The sequence below is a fragment of the Sinohyriopsis cumingii genome, chromosome 17 (genome assembly GCF_028554795.1).
Source record: "Sinohyriopsis cumingii isolate HCF-2022 chromosome 17, ASM2855479v2, whole genome shotgun sequence".
Classification (NCBI taxonomy): Eukaryota; Metazoa; Mollusca; class Bivalvia; order Unionida; family Unionidae; genus Sinohyriopsis; species Sinohyriopsis cumingii.
Window position 1 is genome coordinate 66,101,310 of NC_142977.1, and position 25,175 is coordinate 66,126,484.

At 36.5% G+C, this 25,175-nt stretch overlaps 1 protein-coding gene across 4 annotated transcripts; it reads left to right on the forward strand.

Annotated features, from left to right (window-relative positions):
• The first annotated feature begins 3,605 nt into the window (after window positions 1-3,605).
• LOC149779142 (uncharacterized) lies at window positions 3,606-23,600 on the forward strand. Of its 4 annotated transcripts, none has more exons than XM_089939703.1 (3): window positions 3,606-3,719; window positions 16,256-16,434; window positions 19,750-23,600. In XM_089939703.1, the coding sequence occupies exons 2-3, from the start codon at window positions 16,265-16,267 to the stop codon at window positions 21,461-21,463; spliced, it is 1,884 nt and encodes a 627-aa protein (XP_089795829.1). In that variant the 5' UTR covers window positions 3,606-3,719; window positions 16,256-16,264; the 3' UTR covers window positions 21,464-23,600. The 4 variants fall into 4 exon arrangements, with proteins under 4 accessions (XP_089795829.1, XP_089795827.1, XP_089795830.1 ...); XM_089939701.1 differs by lacking the exon at window positions 3,606-3,719 and adding an exon at window positions 3,813-3,872; XM_089939704.1 differs by lacking the exon at window positions 3,606-3,719 and adding an exon at window positions 4,045-4,063.
• The last annotated feature ends 1,575 nt before the right edge of the window (window positions 23,601-25,175 follow it).

Genomic DNA, 25,175 nt, shown 5'->3' on the forward strand with positions numbered 1-25,175 from the left:
GTATTGCCTAAATTATCCACTGGGGACTAGGGAACGTAGCAGTAAAACACTTCTGGAGTGCTTGCCACTGTATCGAAAAAGGAGGGGTAGGGAGCGGACAAAGCATGTTGAACGTGGGCTAGGACTAACTATTAAAATAGAAGAAAATGAATCACGGCCACATACACGTAACTACCTAACCATCGAGTCCGGAGACTTAAGCTTGGATTTCCAACAGTGGCCGGTTATTAATAGTCCCGTATTAACGCTGAGACCGAAAATCACTCAAGACTGCGAAATGGGAATTGCGGACTCCGCCTGGGAGAAGTGCACCGTTGTTGTTGTCTGCAGATGGAGAACATGTCTACCTGTGTAGCAGCGCAGCCCATTTCTGGATCTACATGAAGATATTCCTGGACTCGACATGAAAAGGTCGAGGAACAATCAATGTGCCTGGTTCAAGGTAACTGGTTCTTAATATTCGATACTATCTCTATTTCCAGTATCCTAATATGATCCGTTTGGTTAACGCCATCAAAATAATTATTCTCTAATTATTATTATGCGTGATACAAACTAGTTATAAGTCATTTTAACTTTACGGATTGGCATTTAATCAATATATTGAATGTACACTTTGCACACGAAATTTCAACTACATGGTGAATCATTTTCAATTTTTTTTTTACTTATTGGACTTGAACAATTGCACAGGTGGCTTACACGTTATTGGCATTTTGTTGTCCATTAGTATAACTGGACTAGCTTTGAAATAAGTACGAGCTGACTTTTCTGGGAGTACACAACATCCATGGCTGGCTTGCCGAGTATCTTGCCTCTTCTGCCTCTCTCGGACATTCATACATGGACGGAGACGTGGAACAATTTCCACCCGTCTAAAGTTTGGTGTCCCGATTTGACGTCATAGTGGCGACTAATCGCTACTGGCGTCACATACTGCTTTGGTTGAAACCCTTCATCAGTTGTGGCAGACTGAAATTCATCTTTGAACATGAGTGCGTGTTGGGTTCTTTCCCACTCATTACTTTTTAGTCCCAAGACCTGCGCGCCAAATTAATCAGTGTTCTGTGAATACATACATGCCTGGGGGATGAGGCACTAATTCCTTCCCCCAGAAAAAATTAAACAGCCAGCCGTGCTGGCATAAATCATGATGCATGCACGTTAATGAGAAAATCACGTTAATTCAAACAGTCAGTCAGTCAGTCTGACTACCCGTCTTTGATTCATCAACTGAAAGAAGATGAGCAGACTCACCAAGCTTTTGGAACTTCAGATACACCTGGAGTAAGCCAGGCCCCATTTGGCGAAGCTGGCCATGGAAGCAATTGCAGAAAGTGAAAGAACTGAAGAGGAGGATAGGAAAAGTAAGACAGAGAAGGAAGAAAGAATCATGTCTCGCCTTATGCTAAGGCCTCTGTGTGAGGTCAAGCCTGAGGTGAGGATACCTCCACAGGCAGCACCACCACAACCACGTCAGCTACAGGCACTGCCACAACCACAGCATTTACCATCAGTAGAAAGAGTCGTGATCCCCCAGATGGAAAACTAGGAAGAAGGAGTTGCGAGAGAAACCACATCAACAACAACATCATCCCTGTGTCTGGCGTAGAAGTCAGAGGGAAGTCTTCAGGATCCCACAAACTGAAGCTTGAGATCATGAGGCCATGAGGCCACTCAAACTGCCTCCGCATTGTCAGCAGCTGCAGTCAATTGGGACAATGACTGGACCCGCGGTTGTGTCTGTGGTGCCAGGCGGGGGAGCTGTCATTATTAGCCATGTGCATCTTAAGTTCAAAAACAACAACCCTGCTCAGGGCTGCCCAATACTCTAAAAGAGACCATTCAAGTTGCCAAGTGGTGTGAGTGTTGAATAGTGTGATTTTAAACATATACTCCGTTACTGATGTGTGTGTGTGTGTGTGTGTGTGTGTGTGTGTGTGTGTGTTTGTGTGGGCTCGCGTGTACTTGTGTGGATAGTAGAGTGTGTATTTGTATGAGCTCGCGTACGTTTGTTTGCATAGTAGAGTGTGTGTTTGTATGAGCTCGCGTACGATTGTGTGGATAGTAGAGTATTTGTTTATATGAGCTAGAGTACGTTTGTGTGGGTAGTAGAGCGTGTGTTTGCATGAGCAAGCGTACCTTTGTGTGTGTTTGTACGAGCTATAATACGTTTGTGTGGATAGTAGATATTAGTGTTTTTGACAGTATATTTTTGGGGTTGTATGTGTTCGCGTACGTTTGTGTGGACAGTATATATTGGGGTTTTTGATGGCATATTTTTGGATTTGCATGCGTCAGCGTACGTTTGTGTGGATAGTCGATATTAGGGTTTTTGATAGTATCTTTTGGGTTTTTTTTAACATTCCCTTCTGTGTGGATAGTAGATAGTATGTGAGGTGAGTGTAAGCGATGTTTCCCTTCAGGTCCGTGCTTGACAATTATAAAGTCAAGCGTCAGTCGTAGGCGACTTAAATCCTTTAATTGATTGATTCGCGCCATTACACGGAATAACCAAAGAAGAAGATGGCTTGTAACAAAATCGACAAAATGAAGACGTTACAGGAAGTGGTGGACAATTTGGTGATGATGGAAGAGATGCAGGTCATACTGGATGAAGATTACTAATCTTACAGTCCAAATATAATCAAGATGAAAATAAACAATCTGAGAAAGTCTAAGGACAAACTAAGGGAAGTGATGAAAAAAAGAAAAAGAGGAGGAGGATAAAAAGGATAGAAGAAAGAGAGCATGGAACCAAAAAAAAAAAAAAAATAGAAAAAGAAGAAAATGACAAGCGGAAGAAAGAGGAGGAAAAAAAGATAAACAAGAGGAGGAAAATAAAGAGAAAAAGAAGACAAAAAGTGCAGGACAGAAGAAAAAAAATGAAGCTGGTGGAAGAATAGAAGATATTAGAATAAAAAGAAGAAACCCAAAGGCCCTTTCATGGCCACTTATATGCCTCGAAAAGGTTTGCTTTCTTGCCTAAAAGTTGTTTTTAGTCGGTTTTTTAGTTTTTCTCTGTGATAGATTGAGGTTCATCAATCTCTGTCTTTATGTTGTATGTGTTATATATGTCTATGTCCCACCAAACGTTTTAGGACTTTCCCCCGTTCTTTGGTCTCGATTGAGGTCAGCCACTTGTAGCATTGTTGCCAGTATTCAGTTCTGTGACGTCAACCCTGTTCCATTCCTATTAAACATATACAGACCCAATCCATTCCCTATGTTAAATTCCCGTTGACCCTATACAGAACAACCCATGTTAAAGTCCTCTAGACCCCATAGTACCGCGAAACCTTTTGAGTGAGATTTCCCGACATAAGAACGCGAAGGTTTTAAAAATTATTCGGGGGAACGGGGAGCGTTGCAAATGGTGGCAGTATTTTTAAAGTGAAAGATCCCAAATACGGCGTCCATGTAAAATTACTATACTAAATTTTCCTCTATATTTCTTGAATCAAAGGAATATCTTATAAGAAATTTAAAGATAAAAAATATCCTTTAACAAATTATTATTTATAATTTTAATTACTTCTATTAAATTGTTTACAAGGTATTCGTCTGAGAGCCAACACTTAAATGAGGAAATATTTACTATGGACGAAATTTGATTTATCACCGTCTAGGTACATGTGAAACTGGAGCGTATTACTGTCGGATTTTATTGGTTTTACGTGTTTTGATATACAAATTTCCCAGTATACATCATTGTGCAGGTAATATAAATTTTGACTTTTTAAATTAAATTTTTATTTACTGTACTATATACCATAACAGACCTGAAGAATATGCTTGTTACATCCATCAACACGTGGTACTATATTCACTCGGCCGATTTTTTGCGTTATACATGCATGTATATATTCTCGGTTAGTATCTTTCAGTGATTTATACTTGTATTTGATTCATTTGGGTCTCGCAGCATATTCTTTTTTTTTTTTTTTTTTTTTTTTTTTGCCGTATAGGTCCTGTTATTGCTTACGGAGTCGATAAGACGTCCTTTTCTACCGCAAAATATATAGCAGGGGTCGGTAACCTACGGCACGCGTGCCATAAGGTGGTACGTCAAGAGTTGTTTTTTTTTTTTGTTGCACGCGAAGGGCAGCCACACATCTCAATTTTGACAGCGTTATTCGCTTTCTGATGGCACGCGCTCGTTGATTTTGTAACTAATCTGGATAAAGGTGGCACGCTATGTAAAATAGGTTGCCGACCTTAGGTCTATAGATCTTCACATCCCCTTTGTTTGTACCCCGCCCCTACTGATTTAAAAACAGGAAAAACAAATCAGATTAAAGATGCACCGAACTTAGTTCATATATTGATTGATAATTTCATGCTTGATTATGCCAAGGTGGGACCTTAACTGTTATTGTTTGCACGTTTCATTCCAAACGGAATTTCATTGTGCAGAAGACGAACAAGTCCTTTTTCAGCGAAGGAGTTAGCTACGATGTCGTAGCCTCAGCTTGATTTGTTGATGTGCACAAGGTAGAAGTAAGGGTACTACGAAGGAGTGTATGCATGACTGCACATATATGTACATATCAAGAAAATACTACGTTGTCTGCTTCTGATATTTACAATGGCGATCAAGCAAAGGAAAAGAATGACAACTACAAATTTTTAAGTACATTTGTGCAAAGGGATATAACTCAAAAAACTCAACATTATGGTAATTTTTGGAATTATCCAGCACTTACCGAATAAGATGAACTATGTCACAATGTTGTCTGAGGAAATCAGCTTGCCCATGGTGTATGCAAGATGGTGCCATGTTAGTCCTACAGTGTAAGATATAGCACATGTTATTTTTGTTTTCGTGCTTTGCCTTGCTACCCAAATAATAATAATAATGAGGACTTTGTATAGCACCTAATCTTTAGAAGCTCTAAGTGCTTTACAACTTTAGACAACACCTATAAGATAAGAAACATAATAATATTATTACAAAAACAAACAACATGAAATTAGAAAAACATTAAAAAAATAAAATAAAAACATGCTGAGAATATTTCAGGTAGGAAACATTATTAGGTCTTTAAGTTTGTCTTTGCTGTCAAAATAAGTGAGTTTTGAGAGACCTCTTGAATGTGATCACTGTGTCTTTGTGTCTAAGTTCAGTGGGCAATTCATTCCATGTTGCTGGGCCCTGGTATGCAAAAGAATGCTGTCCATATGACTTTGGTTTCATAGTGGGAATAATGAGTATACGATTGTCAGAAGAGGAGCGTAAGTATCTTGCTGGTGTGTACACATGGGTGAGGTCAGATAGGTATGTTGGACTACAGTCCGACAGTGAAACATAGCACACAGAACAAATTTTGTATTTGATTCTGGAGCGAATGGATAGCCAGTGTAGGGTACAGAGCAGCGGGGAGGTGTGCTCTGATCATGGTACTCTAAGTATGATCCGAGCAGCTGTGTTTTGAAGTTTCTGGAGTAGATATTAAGATGAACCAGACAGAATTGAGCTACAATAGTCCAGTCTTGAAAGTACTAATGAACACACAAGTGTTTTAGTGGCATCAGCTGAAAGATATTTACGAAGTGAGCTGATGCGTCTCAGCTCAACATATGCAGCCTTGCATATGTTAATGACATGTTGGTGCAATGTGAGAGTACTGTCCATAGTAACACCTAGGTTTCGTACTGATTGTGTGAATTTAATGTTAGCGTTGCTGATATTGTTTTAGGTAAAGGATGTGAATGAGAAAGTCTTTGTGTTGTGATCAGAATGGCCTCAGTTTTATCATCATTCATCTGCAGCTTGTTACAAGTCATCCATGATTTCACATCAGAAATGCACCTCTCTACACCTTGGATGGTAACATCAACTTCAGTTGGGTGGCTAGATTTGTATATTTGGGTGTCATCAGTGTACAATTGTTGAGACACTGGATGATGATCTATGACACCTGAGAGTGACTGAGTGTACAGAATGAAAAGAAAAGGTCCAAGAACAGACCCCTGTGGAACACCACAGCATAGATCAACTGGGCTGGAGTGTATTCCATTTGCAGATACAGTTTGTGTCTTGTTGACCAAGTAGGACTTGAACCACAGTAAGGCTGTATCATGAATGCCAAATACATGCTGGAGAGGGTGAAGTAATATATCATGGTCTGTTGTGTCAAATGCTGCAGACGAATCAAGGAGGGTGAGGACTGTAATCTTTCTGCTATCCAATGCAGAGAGAATGTCATTAGCTACTTTTAGAAGAGTAGTTTCAGTACTGTGGCAAGGGCGATATGCAGATTGTACATTGCTAAAAAGACTGTTTGAATTTAGATGAGATACAAGCTGGGATAGAACAACCTTTTCTAAGATTTTTGAAATGAATGGGAGATTAGAAACTCGGCGGTAGTTCTTTAAATCGTTATGGTCTAGTGTTGGTTTCTTCAGCAGAGGCTTTACAATGGCAGTTTTGAAAAATGATGGGAATTCCCAGATGAGAGAGGTATTAATAACATCAGTTAGTGAAGGCAGTATTGGATCTAAGCACTCAATAACAGGCTTGTATAGTGTGTTATGATGTCATTTGACATCAGAATGAGTGATTAAAGTTTCAGCAATATCTCACACACTTCTCAGCCCATATCGAAACTCTTCGACAAATTGATATGTAATTAATATACTTACTGTGCTGTTATTATCCTGCTGGAATCAAAATCTGACACTAGCAAATGGATGCATTTTCATGTATCGTTGACATACATTTGAATTAGTTGAAAAGCGACAGTAGTCGAGGTATAGCGAAGTAGATTCATGTGGGGGATATGTTTTTTGAACAAAGCAAAATGTTGCTTACAGTTCCAATAGGCATAATATATTTTTGTTCGTTTCATTAAAGAATAGTATTTCAACTTAATCTGATTTCAGCATTCCCGGCTTTCATCACTTTCCAGCCAACTGAAATGTAGGCCAATGAAACTTGAAAACATATCCATTTCTTTTGTGAGAATTTGAATTTATTAGAGGCAAGACATCAGAGTAAGTGAAGTCTGACGAAAACATAACTTTACCTTTTAGAAAAGTATTGTTATTTTAGTTGCCAGTTGTGTGAGATATTCCTGAAAATTTCACTTTCATTATGATGTTAGTTGACATCAAAACATGCTACACAGCATCGTTAGTTAGGTAGTAAGACCCTGACGTTAAAGCTGTACCGATTAATCTGCCATTATTGGAACAATCAGTATAATGAGTATCAGCAGAAATAATCAGTGCCAATGTAAACAAATTTCCAAAATATAAATTTAATCACAACAGTCATCTTGACATGACTTGAATTTTAAATCAGAATTAAATAGTGGAAATTAAGGAATAAACATTTGATTTGGGGGTTATTTGAAAGACAGTATACTCTTCAAAGTAAATACTTCTTGACATGCTTGCTGTAAACTACCGCTAATTGTCTGCTCACAACAAATTATCAATACCATGCATGCAACCATCCCAATCACAGTAGCCAACCAGCCAATCAGGCCTCAGCATACACATTACAGGGATGGTCCTGGCTTTTAAAAAGTTGTTGCCAAAAAAATCTCTCGTCTCAATATTTTGTTGCCAATTTTCCAAAAATGTCGCCAGAATAAGTAGTGAATATTTTTCCAAGACTATTAATGTAATAGGCAGTGAAAATTGAAAAAGATGGGATAGTTATTACTTTATTGACAACAAGCAATACAGCCATAATATTACAAAATAAATCATTACATTCCAGTTTTGCACTATTTCCATGGTCTTTGCATTGTGCATCACCGTAAATGCATTATCAAATGTAAATTATCTACTTTCCTTCAATCTCTCATTTTTTAATAGAAACCTCAGGTATTAAGCAAATCTATATTATGTATATTATTTTCCAAATAATAGTTTGATAAGAAACTTTATTTAGATAATGATATTTTAATACTAAAACCCTATGATCGTACTTTTGCAATGTAAGATAAGCGACGTTACCTATAATGCAACCATTGATTTCTCGCATTCAGGAGTTCAGAAATTTATTTTTGCCACGCTTTACATGCTTTGCTTGTTAGTGAACTGCTTCCTAAATTCAAGGAATGATCACTGAATGTTGTAGATTTTTTGTCGATAAGCAAGTTATGATCTCCATTCCCACCAATGAAACTTGCACGAGACAACTTGACCTGGCATTACTGTACCGTATATATAAGCATTGATTACCATCATTAAATTAAAAGAAGGAATGAAGAAACATATCACAGAGCGTATGTGCCCCCAAAAACCTAATTAGGAATAACTATGTTAAGAGTTTTATTTTCATATATGAGTTAACAATAAGAAATAAGGTGGGATATAAAATGTGGGTAATAGTTTGAGACCACATTTGAACTGTTAACATAAATCCACACCCATTTTAGGCATTGTTTAATGTTAGTTATAACAAAAATAGGGCATGGTTTACTTGTCAGTCAAATGCTAGTGCTTTCACTAACTGTAGAACAGGCAGTCTCTTGAAATATTCGGTCTCATAATCGATATCAGCAATTTTAATAATCCGCTATATGTGGTATTGGCATAATTGGCAAAAAGTGTCATCGGTACAGCTTTACCTGACGTCCAAAACAAATATCAGCGTCGAGGTCTTACATGTAGGACTAGGTGCCATGTTAGTATGAAAGGTGTGGAGAATGCCAGTACTAGGGCCACCCTGGTCACATTCCGGTTAGAAATTATAATCAGTGAATGAATTGACTAAGTTTTGTGCACTTTTTATCATATGAAATGTTTCAGTTATTGAAATCGGTAGGGTGGTACGAACAAACAGGGAGGTATATCCAGACTATAGTCATACAGTGTAAGACCGTTGTTTTAGAATTTGGTTCTATATACCTTTAAACAGCAATTATTCACTTGGTTTGATCGTCATACATACTAGACCAACAAGAAGATCTCTGCTTTTGTTTTCTGACATTGCTGGTGGAAAGCACCATAACCCTAACACAAGAGTAACACCTGGAAACTTTCTTGTGAGGACTGTATCACTAGGAACTGACTAATGCTTAAAACAGAACTGCATATAAATGGTGTCATTACTCTTGCCTTGGGTGATGCTGCATTTTGCGCATATGATAGCAATTTATGAACAGGTCAGTAAATGATGTATACACTGGTGTTCTGTTCTGATAGGTATTAATACTAAACAAGCCCAAGAGTTCTGAAGGATTTAATGCCATTGGTCAAAATAAGAGGGATTTTACTTACCATCTAAGGAGCCTGAACTGAACTGATCGCGAGTTAAATTTATCGAGTTCTAACCAGAATATTAGGAGATTGCAGTATGGATCATTTGGGTGCTTGCCATAAAATATATTTGTTGATCAATCCAAATGCTCAGTGGATTAGATTTGTCTGATAGCTTTTTTGTTTCATGGACAGTTCGATATCCGTATTTTTTTTATATGGAAAGTATGAAGACCAGTCTAGAATCACAAGAGGCCAACATGGTGGCCTTAAAGCATGGCAGCATTACAGATAGGCTAGCAAACTTTAACGTTGATAAATTGAGTTAAACCTACATGAAATCAATATGATTATTTTTTTTCTCAGAAATTGTGAGTATTAAAATCGATATGTCTTTTATCTGCTGAATGACAATAAAACTAATGCGTGGATGAAATTTGAGTTGGTACTAGCAATTTCGATTGCTAGTCGTACGAGCACATAGAATCTCAGAACCCTCATTTTCAAATACTAGGAACCATACTACTCGGCTTGATGAGTCAGACTGGCCAAGTTTCTTGTAGTTGTTCTTGAAATAAATATTTTGAGAATTGTATGTTCTTTCTGGTTTTTATGAAAGGTATCAGCCTTTCATTTAATATAATTGGAAATTTTGCACAACAACATTAAAAAAAGAGTTGGTTGTTGATATCATATGACTATTGGACTTCTGGTGTCATTGTGTGAGAGTTGTGAAGTCATGTGACTACTACAGTAATGCAAATGGTGAGTACTGGGTAAGGTTTCATCTATGCCAAGTTTCGTCTAGTCTGTGAACGGATTAAAGACATAATGATTATAATACTTGCCGTTTTTGAGAAAATAATTTTCCTATCGATTTCATGCAGGTACAAGTCGATATAACATTGTTAAAATTTGCTAGGCCTGCTGGTAGGCTATCTTACGGTGGTGGCAGATTCCAAATCTTTTATGTATAATTGCTCTGAACCCACACTCCATTCTAAATGTCCAAATGTGAAAAATGGGGTTGGAATATTTGGAGGAAACACGGATTATAAACTTTTGAATCTCTGAGCTGAACTTTGGTGCAAAATGATTACACAGTGACATGTAGCTTGAGGCATTGGTTTCAGATCTTAAGTGATATGGGAAGTTGTCATCCCATTTATTTTATATTAAGAAATGATAAGAGCCCATGTATCAATACAGGTTTGGGGACTGGTTTATTGAACTACAAGAAGACATGTTGATTTTACAGAAAATTCAGACCTTGTTTATACAACAGTATATAATTCTGAAGGTCTTGTATCAAAATTTAAATCAACCCTTTTGTAAATGTCTTTAAATAATGGAATTTTTTAACCAAATGTCTTAAGGAGTTTATGTTGGTTGAAAATCTTGTTTGAGATTTTATTGGGATGCATAAATTCAGGGTTAAACTTTTTTTGCTACAAGATAAGATTCTAATACTTTGCGTTTATTATTTTTTTTCATACTGTGAAAGGAAATGTTTACTTTGTATAACATGCACAGTCATTGCTCTAGAGTTCTTTAGAATTAAAGGTTTGAAAGGAAACAAAATAATTTATGCTCATTATGTTGTTTCCATGTAGCAGCATAATGCAGGTCAGCAAAGTAAAGTAAGAATTTGTATTCTGTAAATTGAAATGGCTTTAAGTGACAATTTATAGAAATATAGTCAGATTTGTTTCATGTGACTCATTTTGTGGTTTTGAACATGCTCATCTTTTCTGACATGCTTTGGAGAATCTGGAATAAGAAACATCTTCAAATTTGGAAAATGCATTTTTTTATAATCCAGAATGTTCTTTAATTCCATTCAGTAATGGTCATATGTTAACCTTGAAAAATGAATTTTATCCTGAAAAAAAAACAACTGGAAAAGCATGGGAACCATGTAGTTGAAGTTTGTTTCTTTAAGGAAACAAATAAAAATATACTACTTTTAAAGAAAGTGTTTTGATAGCTTCTCTTTGTTCTGGATGTTTGCCTTCCTTTAAATGATTTTAGCACGTAGGTCAATGGAACTTGGAAAAACAATCAAGTTGAATTAAATTGTAAAGCAACAATTTATTATTAATTTAAGATCAGTAAATGTAAATACATGACCTATCACATTTACTATAAAAGTAGCACATATTAAAATTTGTCTAAATTTGGCTTACAGCAGTTTTCATGTCAACAAAGGTGACTTTTTCCATACATGTCTGCAATGAAAACACTAACTGCTGTGATATTCATACATCTTGGGAATGAAAACGCTTATCCCCATTATTTTCTATTGTACGGTAATTTGGGTCAATAAATTGCAAATTAGAATTCACCTCAATTTGGTTACATCAAAATAAAACCATGGTGCAGCCAAATCAAGAATCTGAATGAGTGTTCCTATTGATTTCTATGTCGCATATTGTAGCCTTGACATAGTCAAGGCTATGTGATCCTATACTTTGCATTTGAGCCGATAAATCTAAACACAAAAAGATGACATCAGTAAAAATTAAACTACCTTAGAAAAGGTGTTTTTTCAGAAAGTTTGAATCGTATAGATATTAAGCATATATAAAGTAAACTATTGATATATTTACCCTCACCATACTTTGGCCACCACACTGGATAACATAGATTCTCATGGTAATTTGCTTTCCAAATGAGGCTTGTTACACCATATTTGGATATTGTGTGATCTTATATCCTTATATGGCACACTGAAAAATGAGGCAGAGAATGGAATTAGTTGTTAGATAAATGTGATAGACATGTCAACAGAAAATTATGTGTGAAGAATATAAGTTTTATAAAATATTTTTGTTCTGCAATGAAAATTAGCTGTACTGGTAATATATTAGACGACTACTTGATTTGTTTAAGGATATGTAGGCATTATCATCACACTTTCTGACAACATGCTGAAAAAGCATCAGGTGTGAATCACATCCAGCTGCTTCATTGCTACATACAAGAACATTTTATTACCTGTCCCAGAAGTAGGGCCACTGATATTAGAACTTATGCCATTGTACTGCAGACACATTTGCAGATCAGAAGACCAAAAAATTCTTGATGATACATACCCATTTGGGTGATAGGGTAAATCTGTTTATTAAACTCAGTAGGGTGGTGCTAGCAATTGCCAATGTTGTTGTTGTAGTTGTTGTAGGGTATAACGCCATTTTACAGCACACGATAGGCTATGCATGGTGGTCAGTATTAATGGTGGAGGAAGAACCCCGGAAAGAACCACCAATCCACGAGAAACTACTGGCAAGCTTTCTCACATACCCACATTAGCCGAATCCTAGACTCGAAACTGTGCAGACAGAGGTGAGATGGCAGTGATCCGTAATGGAGTGTGCTTTAGACCACTCGGCCACTCGGGCCCCCACAATTGCCAATGAAGCAAACCAGAAATTGATAACTCTGAAGTTGGCTATCAGTTCTGCTATGTCTTGGTTTATTAAAGTGATTGAAACATAGTGAAATATTTAAATTATCTGCAGATTTTAATCCAAAGGTTCACATGTTTGGAGTGTAACATATTTTTAAACCTGTAAAAGTGATGTTACCAAATGGTGGCTTACTGGTTAGAGCATTTGCATCAGATGCGGGAAGTCGTGGGTTTGATCCCTTGCCCATTTATACCAAAGACTTACAAAAATGGTACAGACAGTTGCCTTACTTGGCGCTCAGCATTAGGAGGTTAGTGTTAGAACTGGTCAGCCTGGTGTCAGGATAATGTGACTGAGTGAGACATGCTACATGCCTGTGGTATGATTCCCCAGTGCTATACATCACTATAAACTGCCACACTGAAAACATTGTAGTGATATGATTGACAATGTTGTTGTTGTTGTATGGTTTAACGCCATTTTTCAGCACAAGATAGGCTATACATGGCGGCCAGTATTAATGGTGGAGGAAGAACCCGGAAAACCCCCGGAAAGAACCACCGACCCACGAGAAGCTACTGGCAAGCTTTCTCACATAATCACATTAGCCGAATCCGAGACTCGAACCGACGCAGACAGAGGTGAGATGGCAGTGATCTGTAACGGTGAGCGCTTTAGACCACTCGGCCACTCAGGGCCCTGATTGAAGATGTTAAATACTACATTAAAAATCCAAATCACACACACACACACACACGCTATACTATTGCCTAGTTGGCAGTGGATCATTTTTCAGGATGACAGGCCAGTCCCACTTAATTCAAAACTCATTTTTAAGCATGGCATCAGTTAAAAGTTTGAAAATTGTCTTAAGAAAGGTTTCAAATGTTGATCTTTCTAACAATGTATGTGTTGAGCATGTACAGTATTGTCAGTTGTTCCCCACAAAATGTGTGCTAAATTGTAAGTCAAGATACACATTTCCTTTGCTTAAATAGCAATAATTTCATGCAAGTAATAATTATGTAAGTATGGTGCAAAGATAACTTTCTTCAAAACCATGTCAACTTTTGGGGAAACTTTCGAGTTATTACCACTTTGCTTGTGCATAGGTACCTTAGGGATGATTGTTGAATAGTTTGATCTTGAAGTTACTTAGGGATGAGTGTTGAATAGTTAGATCTTGAAGTGACTTGGGGATGAGTGTTGAATAGTTAGATCTTGAAGTGACTTAGGGATGAGTGTTGAATAGTTCGATCTTGAAGTTACTTAGAGATGAGTGTTGAATAGTTAGATCTTGAAGTTACTTAGGGATGAGTGTTGAATAGTTAGATCTTGAAGTGACTTGGGGATGAGTGTTGAAGAGTTAGATCTTGAAGTTACTTAGAGATGAGTGTTGAATAGTTAGATCTTGAAGTGACTTAGGGATGAGTGTTGAATAGTTAGATCTTGAAGTGACTTAGGGATGAGTGTTGAATAGTTAGATCTTGAAGTTACTTAGAGATGAGTGTTGAATAGTTAGATCTTGAAGTGACTTAGGGATGAGTGTTGAATAGTTAGATCTTGAAGTTACTTAGAGATGAGTGTTGAATAGTTAGATCTTGAAGTGACTTAGGGATGAGTGTTGAATAGTTAGATCTTGAAGTGACTTAGGGATGAGTGTTGAATAGTTAGATCTTGAAGTTACTTAGAGATGAGTGTTGAATAGTTAGATCTTGAAGTGACTTAGGGATGAGTGTTGAATAGTTCGATCTTGAAGTTACTTAGAGATGAGTGTTGAATAGTTAGATCTTGAAGTGACTTAGGGATGAGTGTTGAATAGTTCGATCTTGAAGTTACTTAGAGATGAGTGTTGAATAGTTAGATCTTGAAGTGACTTGGGGATGAGTGTTGAATAGTTAGATCTTGAAGTGACTTAGGGATGAGTGTTGAATAGTTCGATCTTGAAGTTACTTAGAGATGAGTGTTGAATAGTTAGATCTTGAAGTGACTTAGGGATGAGTGTTGAATAGTTAGATCTTGAAGTTACTTAGGGATGAGTGTTGAATAGTTCGATCTTGAAGTTACTTAGAGATGAGTGTTGAATAGTTAGATCTTGAAGTGACTTAGGGATGAGTGTTGAATAGTTAGATCTTGAAGTGACTTGGGGATGAGTGTTGAAGAGTTAGATCTTGAAGTTACTTAGAGATGAGTGTTGAATAGTTAGATCTTGAAGTGACTTAGGGATGAGTGTTGAATAGTTAGATCTTGAAGTGACTTAGGGATGAGTGTTGAATAGTTAGATCTTGAAGTTACTTAGAGATGAGTGTTGAATAGTTAGATCTTGAAGTGACTTAGGGATGAGTGTTGAATAGTTAGATCTTGAAGTTACTTAGAGATGAGTGTTGAATAGCTAGATCTTGAAGTGACTTAGGGATGAGTGTTGAATAGTTCGATCTTGAAGTTACTTAGAGATGAGTGTTGAATAGTTAGATCTTGAAGTGACTTAGGGATGAGTGTTGAATAGTTCGATCTTGAAGTTACTTAGAGATGAGTGTTGAATAGTTAGATCTTGAAGTTACTTAGGGATGAGTGTTGAATAGTTAGATCTTGAAGTGACTTAGGGATGAGTGTTGAATAGTTAGATCTTGAAGTTACTTAGAGATAAGTGTTGAATAGTTAGATCTTGAAGTGACTTAGGGATGAGTGTTGAATAGGTAGATCTTGAAGTTACTTAGAGACGAGTGTTGAATAGTTAGATCTTGAAGTGACTTAGAGATGAGTGTTGAATAGTTAGATCTTGAAGTTACTTAGAGATGAGTGTTGAATAGTTCGATCTTGAAGTTACTTAGAGATGAGTGTTGAATAGTTAGATCTTGAAGTGACTTGGGGATGAGTGTTGAATAGTTAGATCTTGAAGTGACTTAGGGATGAGTGTTGAATAGTTCGATCTTGAAGTTACTTAGAGATGAGTGTTGAATAGTTAGATCTTGAAGTGACTTAGGGATGAGTGTTGAATAGTTAGATCTTGAAGTTACTTAGGGATGAGTGTTGAATAGTTAGATCTTGAAGTTACTTAGGGATGAGTGTTGAATAGTCAGATCTTGAAGTGACTTGGGGATGAGTGTTGAATAGTTAGATCTTGAAGTGACTTGGGGATGAGTGTTGAATAGTCAGATCTTGAAGTTACTTGGGGATGAGTGTTGAATAGTTAGATCTTGAAGTGACTTGGGGATGAGTGTTGAATAGTCAGATCTTGAAGTTACTTAGGGATGAGTGTTGAATAGTTAGATCTTGAAGTTACTATGACTTTTCCTTCCTATAGCATAGAATCTAATGGGTCTGACACAATATAAATAGAGGAAATTAAATATTAAGATAGCCAAGTTAAAGCTTATTGCATCAGCTTTAACATCATGCAAAGCTCTTGAAGTAATGGTCACTCTTAAGTTGTTGCTGTGATTTAACGACAATCTGTGCATTTTTGACCACAAAGGAAGTTCTGTGATTTGTCTTTGATCAATACTATGTATGGGTACATGAAATTATATAACCTTTGCGGCATTATCACATGCTTATATGGAGTAAAATCATATATTGCCGACTGGACAATACATAGGGTTTCAGATTTTGTCATTATGTTTTTGCAGGTAGAAAAGATGGAGAAGAACAATAGGCTTGACATTGGGAGTTTGCGTAATCCTTTTGAGAGCAACACAGAGTGGCAGATGCGGCGAAGCTTTCTTGAGGTTCATGCAGACAAATTTCCACTGGACAGACTTATTTGCCTCTCTAACTGCTATGTCAATGTGGAAATGTATGGTTGCAGGTATTTTTCCGCACTTTGAATTTTGCAAAATATTCAACTTTGCATAAGTTACACTCCAATGGCTAGCTCAAATCCAAAGTCATTTAAATTTCATGTTCTCATGTTTATGTATGCAGATATCATGATATTTATTTATTTGTCTTCTGCTAAACCCCTGGATGGAAATTAACAAAATGTTAATGCTCCTTACAGTGTAAAGAATAGTGAAATAAAACAAAAACAAATTACATTTTAGTGACCAAATGTGTGTGTGTGATTTGGATTTTTAATGTAGCTTTAACACTTTTTTTCACTTGTATCGCTACAATGTCTGCAATGTGGCAGTTTATAGTGATGCCTAGTACTGGGGCATCATGCCACAGACATGTAACATGATGTCCCACCCAGTCACACTATCCTGACACCAGGCCAACCAGTCCTAACACTAACCTCTTATTGCTGGACCAAACTAGAGTTATGCATATCATATAAGGATAACATGATTTTTTTATATATTAACAAACTCTGGCATCAAGGGTTGAGGAAATTCCCAAAGCCTGTCAATTCCTAAAGCCTAGCATCAAGGGTTAGAAAATTTTTGGTTTCAGTAAAGAAAATTTCCAACTTCTTTTAGACAATTTGGTGTTTGTAAGTATGAAAAAGTTGGAATTTTTTATGTTACAAGAATAATTTTAAACTTTGAGAAAGAAAGATGTTGCACATGATTAATTCACAGTTACATCTGCCTTGATAAATGAAGATAATAATTTGATTATTTAAACAATTTAAGATGAACAAGCTATTGTTCAATTAGCTGCAAAGTGTTTGTATATTGGGTTTATTTTACACCACAAGTCTCAGAAATGTCTGCACGACCTTGGGAGTGCAGTATATCCATCTGACAAAACGAGTTAATATTTTCCCATACAAATGCAGTAACCTTTTTGTTATATGCTCATTTTCTTATTCTACCTAAGGCTTAATTAAATAAACAAAATACACTACAAGAAACAACATAAATGAATGTATGTCTTATTCCAATCTAAATACACAAACACAGATTCATCATTACACAGCAACAACATTATTACTGCTCACGTAACTCCGCCCAGATAAATTTGAACTTAGTCGCACGCTGGACATAACTTTCAAAAGAATATGGCATGTCTAGTTAAAATTGAAATGTGGAGTCATATTGTGAATGAATGCACATTGCAACAACTTTTCCATTTGATATGGAATGAATAGATTTTTATATTTATTTTTGATTCTATGAAATTTTGTGCTTATGGACTGGATTTATATGTGAAATTCTATGTGAAATACATCGGATTGAAGAAGCAAGGGAGAAGCGTGTTGACATCTGCAGATGCGTTTGTTTCTGTTTCTGTCATTGAATGTTTGATAATGTGGGAAGCCTTTCAATATCAAAAAGACGCTATGGAATTTAATGATTATTTCATTTTCAGTTCAGTAAGAAGGACGTAATTGCACTTATTTGAAATTACAGTACAATTTTGAAATGTGTAATCAAGATTGAGAACCTATGACATGGCTCATGTAATTTGGATTTGCAGAACTAAGTATATTTTGAGGAAATTCAGGATGTAAAACTAAGTATATATTTTTGCCATTCTTATCACCAGCTAAAGAAGATAGTATATGCCTCATCATTAGTATGTTATTTGTAACGACCCTTTCTTGCATCTTTTGTATAGCTAGCCTAATTCTGAAACATTGTTTCAAAAAAGTTAATGCGGAATGTGCCAAAACAACTGGTATGTGACAGTCCATAAAACATCTCCTTTACTTCATTCAAAAACAAATTAAAACAACCACAACATAAAATGCCTACTGCGCAAGTGTACATGATTTTTTACAAATCAGAAGTGCTGGCATCTGTGGCCATTGTTTGTTTACAGTAGAAAGTAGTTCCTTTATGCACGTGAATGCAATATGTGTATTTGTGCATGAGTTCAGTATTGGGTAATATTGCATGATTCTGACAATGTAATGTTAACATAGAACAATCAGCATATAAAAAATTGGGTTTATTTTACACCACAGATCTCAGAAATGCCTTAAAGTTCACTGGATACTTTGCAGTGCTTTATCGTGAGGGACAGTATATTTTGTTTATTTCACCTCAAGTCTCAGAAATGTCTTAAAAATCACTGGATACTTTGCAATACTTTATCATGAGGGACCGTATATTCGGTTTATTTTACACCACAAATGTCAGAAGTGTCTTAAAATTCACTGGAATTGAAAAGAAAAGGAAAATTCTTAATCAGCAGGGACGTTTTTATAGCAGATTCTCAAATTTATAAGTGGAATTAAAGAGATGATACTAAAAATGATAAACATAACTTTTAACTGGTTTAATTTTTTTCTTCTTTTTTTAATAACAAAATAGGGTCATCCATTTACTGGAAAACATAAAATGTAATTTGTTTAAAAAAGGCTCACTGTTTACGACAAAAGTATGATGGCTGGCATTTATGCATTTAACCCCCAAAATAATTATCCAGATTTGCAAATGGCATTTTGTCCAAGTCTCAGTGTGAAAGCAATATTTATCATAGGGAATATCATCTGATTTAATTTGAATCTTTAGTGTGTCGTCCTTTCAAGATCACATGCACTATACTTAATCAGCTACATTCAAAAATGAATACAATGCATAACTAATGAGCATGATGTCAACAGATGGTGTAGAAAATCCTTGAGACAACTGTTCCAAGAAACCTCAACCTTTTCTGCAAGCTGGAAATTGACTTGGTCAGCAATTTTTATTTTGTCCTACAGGACTCTTTGGCTGGAAGTTTTAATGCATCATTTTTAATTTGATTGCATCAGGGATGCATATTTGTGAGTTTTCAGAAGCCTATACCAGTGGTTCCCATCTTCTAATATGTTAACACTATCTACACATTGGCCGATCGAGCAGGTATGTTAGTGCTTTGTTCTATTGATATCTATTGGATTTATTGCGAGTGTGCAGGGTTATTCCAAGGTCTATATAATTTTTAAATTATTGGAACTTAAGAGTAAAATTGTTAGCATGTGGGGGTCCTGAAGATTTTCGGAAGTTAAGAATGGGTCCTTGCACTTATAAAGGTTGGGAACCACTGCTTTATACTATTGCATGTCACTTTTATGAGCTGATATGGGTTGGAATTTTTCAAGTAGAGCCTTATTCGGAATAAATTTTTTTTATAGGTACCCACCAATATTGATGTCTCAGCTAACAGATTTGTCCATTGATGTGAAACAACTTGACTAATTCAAAGACCAGCTTTTCCAACTCTCTAAGTCAATTTTGTTCTCTTGTAGATACCCAGAACTTGTGATGAAACAGCTTAGAGAGTTGGAAAAGGACATTCCAGAGTATGTGCCACTAAAGAAAGGATCATCTAATCAAAGTGAAGACATATTGGTAAGGACAACATCAAGGATCAAAGGTGTACAAATGATGAACTTTGTCAAAGCAGGTGTGCAAGATAACTGGTCTGCTAGCACTGGAAAATCAACAGGAAACCAGACTGTTGGTATAACATCTGACCCCTATCAAACAAATTCTAAAAGAATGGGTATTGGTTTTGAAAAAACTAGTCAATCATCCATTGCAGAAGTTGAAATAAAAGGAGGAGAAAGAATGCTAATTAATCAGAAATTTCAGGATTTGTCAGAAAAGGTAATCCATTATAGAGGGCAGAAAGTTCAAAGCAGGACTATGAGTTCAGTAGAGTTACTTTACATGGTTGGGTCTAAATGTCAGATGACAGTCAGCAACAGAATTGAGCCAGCTACTTTGGAGAAAGGAGGGGCAGGGTTTGCTTGTGAATTGTTTATTGATTGTGTATCGGTTTCTGCAGGTCATGGTACAAACAAGAAAAAAGCCAAGGAAGATGCTTGTGAAAAGGCATTAGATCTACTGTCTAAGTCCTCGCTGTCTGTTGTTGAAAATGAATCTGGAAATTTGAAAGTGATTCATTCAGATACAGGTAGTATACCTGCTTCATCACCAGATTTGGTTGATACTACACCTAATGTCAAACCTCATATGAAATCACAGAATGAGCTCAATATGAAATCAAATCCAACTCTCACAACCGTCGCTGCGCCATCATTTACATCTCAGACTGGACCACAATTAATGGAAATTTGTCAACCAATGGATGTCATGCAAAAATCAGAGAGTCATTGTCAGCAGCTGAAAAGAAAAAGAGGTTATGAGGAAGCATTTAATGATCCATCTCAGTTTATCCTCATTTATCGGGAAGAGGACCCTATATTGTCTAGATTGAAGAGAATTGCCGATTTCAATAAAGTTGAACTCAACTACAAAAGTGAAGCAACAGAATCTGGATGGCGATGTGAGACATATTTTGGAAAATTCCTAATGGCTGATGGTGTAGGGATTGATGAAAAAGAGGCTCGTATAAATTCTGCTGAAAAGGCCCTGGCAGCTTTAAAGGAAATTTGTTGGAGTCTGAAAGAAAAGCAGAGTGCAGACACTGATGAAACGGCCATGACAAAAGATGATCTTCTGGCAGATCTCCAGGCTGGAGGGGAAGCTTTACCTGACAGCAACATTGGAAACATGCTGCTGCGTAAGATGGGTTGGACAGGAGGAGGTGTAGGTAAAGAAGGAAATAAAGGAATTGCAGAGCCTGTAAATGTCGGACAGGTTGTGAACAGGCAAGGTTTGGGATTGATGACCTCACAAGGAACTCCAAAGGACTTTTACGACAAGATGAACAAGTTTGCTTTAGACTATCTCCAATCTGATAATCAGAGTGATATTGTCTTTTCACCAGAATTCACCAAAGAAGAGCGGGCAGTCATCCATCAGGTGTGTCAAAAATTCAACCTGAAGGCAATATCACGAGGTACAGGTGAGGACAGGTATTTGACTATGGGTAGGAAGAGGAATCCTCTACAGTTGTTGGACTATGTGATGTCTAAGGGTGGTTCTACCCAGAAGTATGAAGTGATACCCCCATCCAGTCTGTCCCTGTCAGGTGGACTGGACACTTATAACTAGACTAGGAGACCATACAATACCATGCATTTATATTATTCAGACTCGTATTATATCACTGTCAGAGTGTTGAATAGTCAGATGTGTTTTGTCTACGTTCATCTGATAATAGCAAGGAAATTTATATTACTTGGGTATTTGTTAAAAATAAGGTGTAGCCATGCATAATTCTTAGGGCCCCACATCAGGATCCTGATAGCACCTTTTCATTGGTCCATTGGTCTGTCTGCCAAGAATTTTGCAACCACCAAAGCTTTGCAACCCTTACAAATAATTGGATGATATCTAGTAGGTGAATTGTGCTTCTGGTGTTTCTCTTTTCAGTTATAATTTCGTGTAATTCATGGCCCCTGACATTGAACTTTTTATCTTCTCATTGGATGTTGTTGTAACTAGCGTAGCTCAGTAATTTTTATTTCATAGATTATGTTGCCACCTGTTTTGAACACTGACCTAAATATTCCATTAATGAGTATTCTTTGATGAAAAGTTGGGTCAAGTTGTGGTCCTTAACAATTGATCTTCATGTAGTGTATTGTTTGTAATGGGCATAGCACATAAAATATACTTGTAAAACCATTCATCATATTCTTAATCTGATGAAATTTGGAATGAACATAGTTGCTTATATCTACATGTGCTTTTATGGGTTTCATCATGTATACTTAGTTTTTAATAGTTATGTCCCTTGTCAATCAGATTCATGTCTTGTGTGGATTTTGTCTTGTCTATATTGGTTTAGACAGTCATATCACTGTTCAGTTACTTTCATTTCTCTCTCCCTGGGATGTTACTTGTAATAGGATAAACTCAAGACCCATGAAATATATTTAGGTGCAATTTGTTGTTAACATCATTTTGTATAACAGGAAGTAGATTTTATAGGTTTTGCTTCACATACTTAAATTTGGCCAGAGTTATGGCCCTTTTGGATTTGCTTCATATCTTTGCATTGGATACTGCATTATAGATGAGTCTTTAACCATTGACTTCCAAGCATTCCACATTATCATTTAAAGAAGACCTGGTCCCAGATTGCCCATCTAATCTGGCCATTTGTTTCCCAATGCAGGTTTCGTGACTTAAAGTGAGCATGACTAACTGTTGATGAGTCTAATTTTATTTCCATTTTGTATTTAAAGCTGTGCTTCTTTATGGAGACAGATTCCATTAATTCAAACACTAATCAAATCCATCTCACCAAAGAAAAAGATGATAGTACAACCCAGTGACCCACTCCCCCAGTGTAGACTGCAAACTCTCTCTCACACTGATTATTTGGCCCTAAAGTCACCACTAAAGCAGCACAGACTGTAAACAAGACTAAACTACATGTCACTAATGGCCAGTGAAGTGACCAAGTCCTGTAAATCCTCAGTATGATTAACCATTGTTCCTTTTAAAGGAACCATCTAAGGTATACATCATTAGTTTAAAGGCTCTTATTCTTTTTTATCTTTTGTGAAAAACCACAAAACTCAGTAGTGCCCAAATGAATAATTTGAGAGTCTTCTTGGTAGCGATCAAATATGTCATTTGTCCTAGAAGTCAATCCATGGTGGGTGGGGGTTATCATTTTCCAGATTTGATTCTCATTGTCAAAGGTTTGGCTTGTTTATTTTGTGATCATACTGTGATTAAAGCCGACACTAAGTAACCATCTGTTGACTGGTTGAGGCCTGTTACTGTTTGTTTATCGTGTTAATGCTTTTACATTGTCCATCAATTAGGCATTTTGTATTTGTCTTTAAACAAATTTATCTCGTTTCTGGATGGTATAATTCTTTCGTTTTATTTCATTTGTTGGTACATATATATATTCCATATTTACCAAAAGCCTGATGAAAGCCATTAATTTTTTTACTCGGGATGAGTAATTTTATCATAGCTAACTTTGCAGTTCTTATGCTACATTTGAAGTGAGTCTGAAATTCATAGACATGTTAAATTATTTATAAGATAAATAAATAGCACCTAATTTTGCAGTTCATTTGCTAACCTACATGTTCACATCATCTTCTATATAATTGTCAGTGTTTAATGATGTATGTCATTATTGATATACAAAATTGATTTGAGATGAAATGATTGCACTATTGTGACGATAACTATGATTAATGAATAAAATGCATGTATAGCAGTTGGATTATTTTTCCTTCTTAAACCTGTTGCATTTTGAACTATTTGAAAAATATAATCTGTAAAACGGATGGTGTCATAAGACTTGTTTACCATATTAACTGTAGATTGATATGCCAGGCACCAAAGTCTAAGTACCATCGGACCAGGCTGAGTCGGCTACTGTTGTGTCCATGGACAATGCTTTTTACTCCAGTTGCCTCAGCACTACACCATCGGGGGGGCCCCGAGTGGCCGAGTGGTCTAAAGCGCTCTTCGTTACGGATCACTGCCATCTCACCTCTGTCTGTGGCGGTTCGAGTCTAGAATTCAGCCAATGTGGGTATGTGAGAAAGCTTGCCAGTAGCTTCTCGTGGGTCGGTGGTTCTTTCTGGTGTTTTTCCGGGTTCTTCCTCCACAATTAATACTGGCCGCCATGTATAGCTTATCGTGTGCTGACAAATGGCGTTAAACCCCACAACAACAACAACAACAACAACTACACCATCGGACCAGGGTGAGTCAGCTATTGTTGTGTCCATGGACAAGGCAGTTTACTCCAGTTGCCTCAGCACTACACTGTCGGACCAGGTTGAGTCAGCTGTAGTTGTGTCTATGAACAAGGCAATTTACTCAAATTGCCTCGGCACTAAATAACCTACTTGTGTTGCTGTGCCAGAAAGTACCCAACCAAACCAAATAAAAGTCTCAAAATAAAAGCTTCCAAATTACAAATTCTACTTAGAATCATACTGATGTTCAGTTAATTTACAGTGTGCTTGAAGATGACATTTGCAATTAAGATTTCAATTACTAAATCTTGTGACTGTTCCTGTATAATTACAGTTACACCATATCGATGATGTTCTGTTATAGTTATATTTGCAAGTACATGTATATGGTAATTTTAATTAATTACTCAATGACACCAATTACACTTTAATTGAACCCAAGTCTGAATCCTACACTAGACTAAGTAAAATCGTTTATATACACTGTTTTCTTTTCTAAAACTTAGCTTTGTTTCTTATTCTATGTTAGTTCCTATAGTATTAGTATAATTCCTACAGTATTGGCAATTAAGATAAATATATTTTCTCAATTTTTATAATTTGATAGGAGTTAAAAAACACATTTATCTTTGTCTTTGTAAATGGCTTTTAATTGAGCAATTATGCAAATCCAGATCTTCAATTACAATTACACCAAATCTGTGATGTTCAGTGACATTTAGAATTACAAATACAGTGTAGTTGTAATTACTCAATTACACTAATCATGTAAATTGAACCCAAGTCTGCTTGGAATCTTTAAGTATTGTTGAAATTTGATATTTATATATAGAATTTTAGCCATAAAGTAATGATGAAATTGTTCTTATTACAGTAGAACCTGTCTTGAAAGACCACCCCTTCTGCCAAAAATGTTGTTGTTGTAAGGTTTAATGCCATTTTTTAGCACACGATAGGCTATACATGGTGGCCAGTATTAATGGTGGAGGAAGAACCCAGGAGAAGCTACTGGCATGCTTTCTCACATACCCATGTTAGCTGAATCCAAGACTCGAACCCACGCAGACAGAGGTGAGATGGCAGTG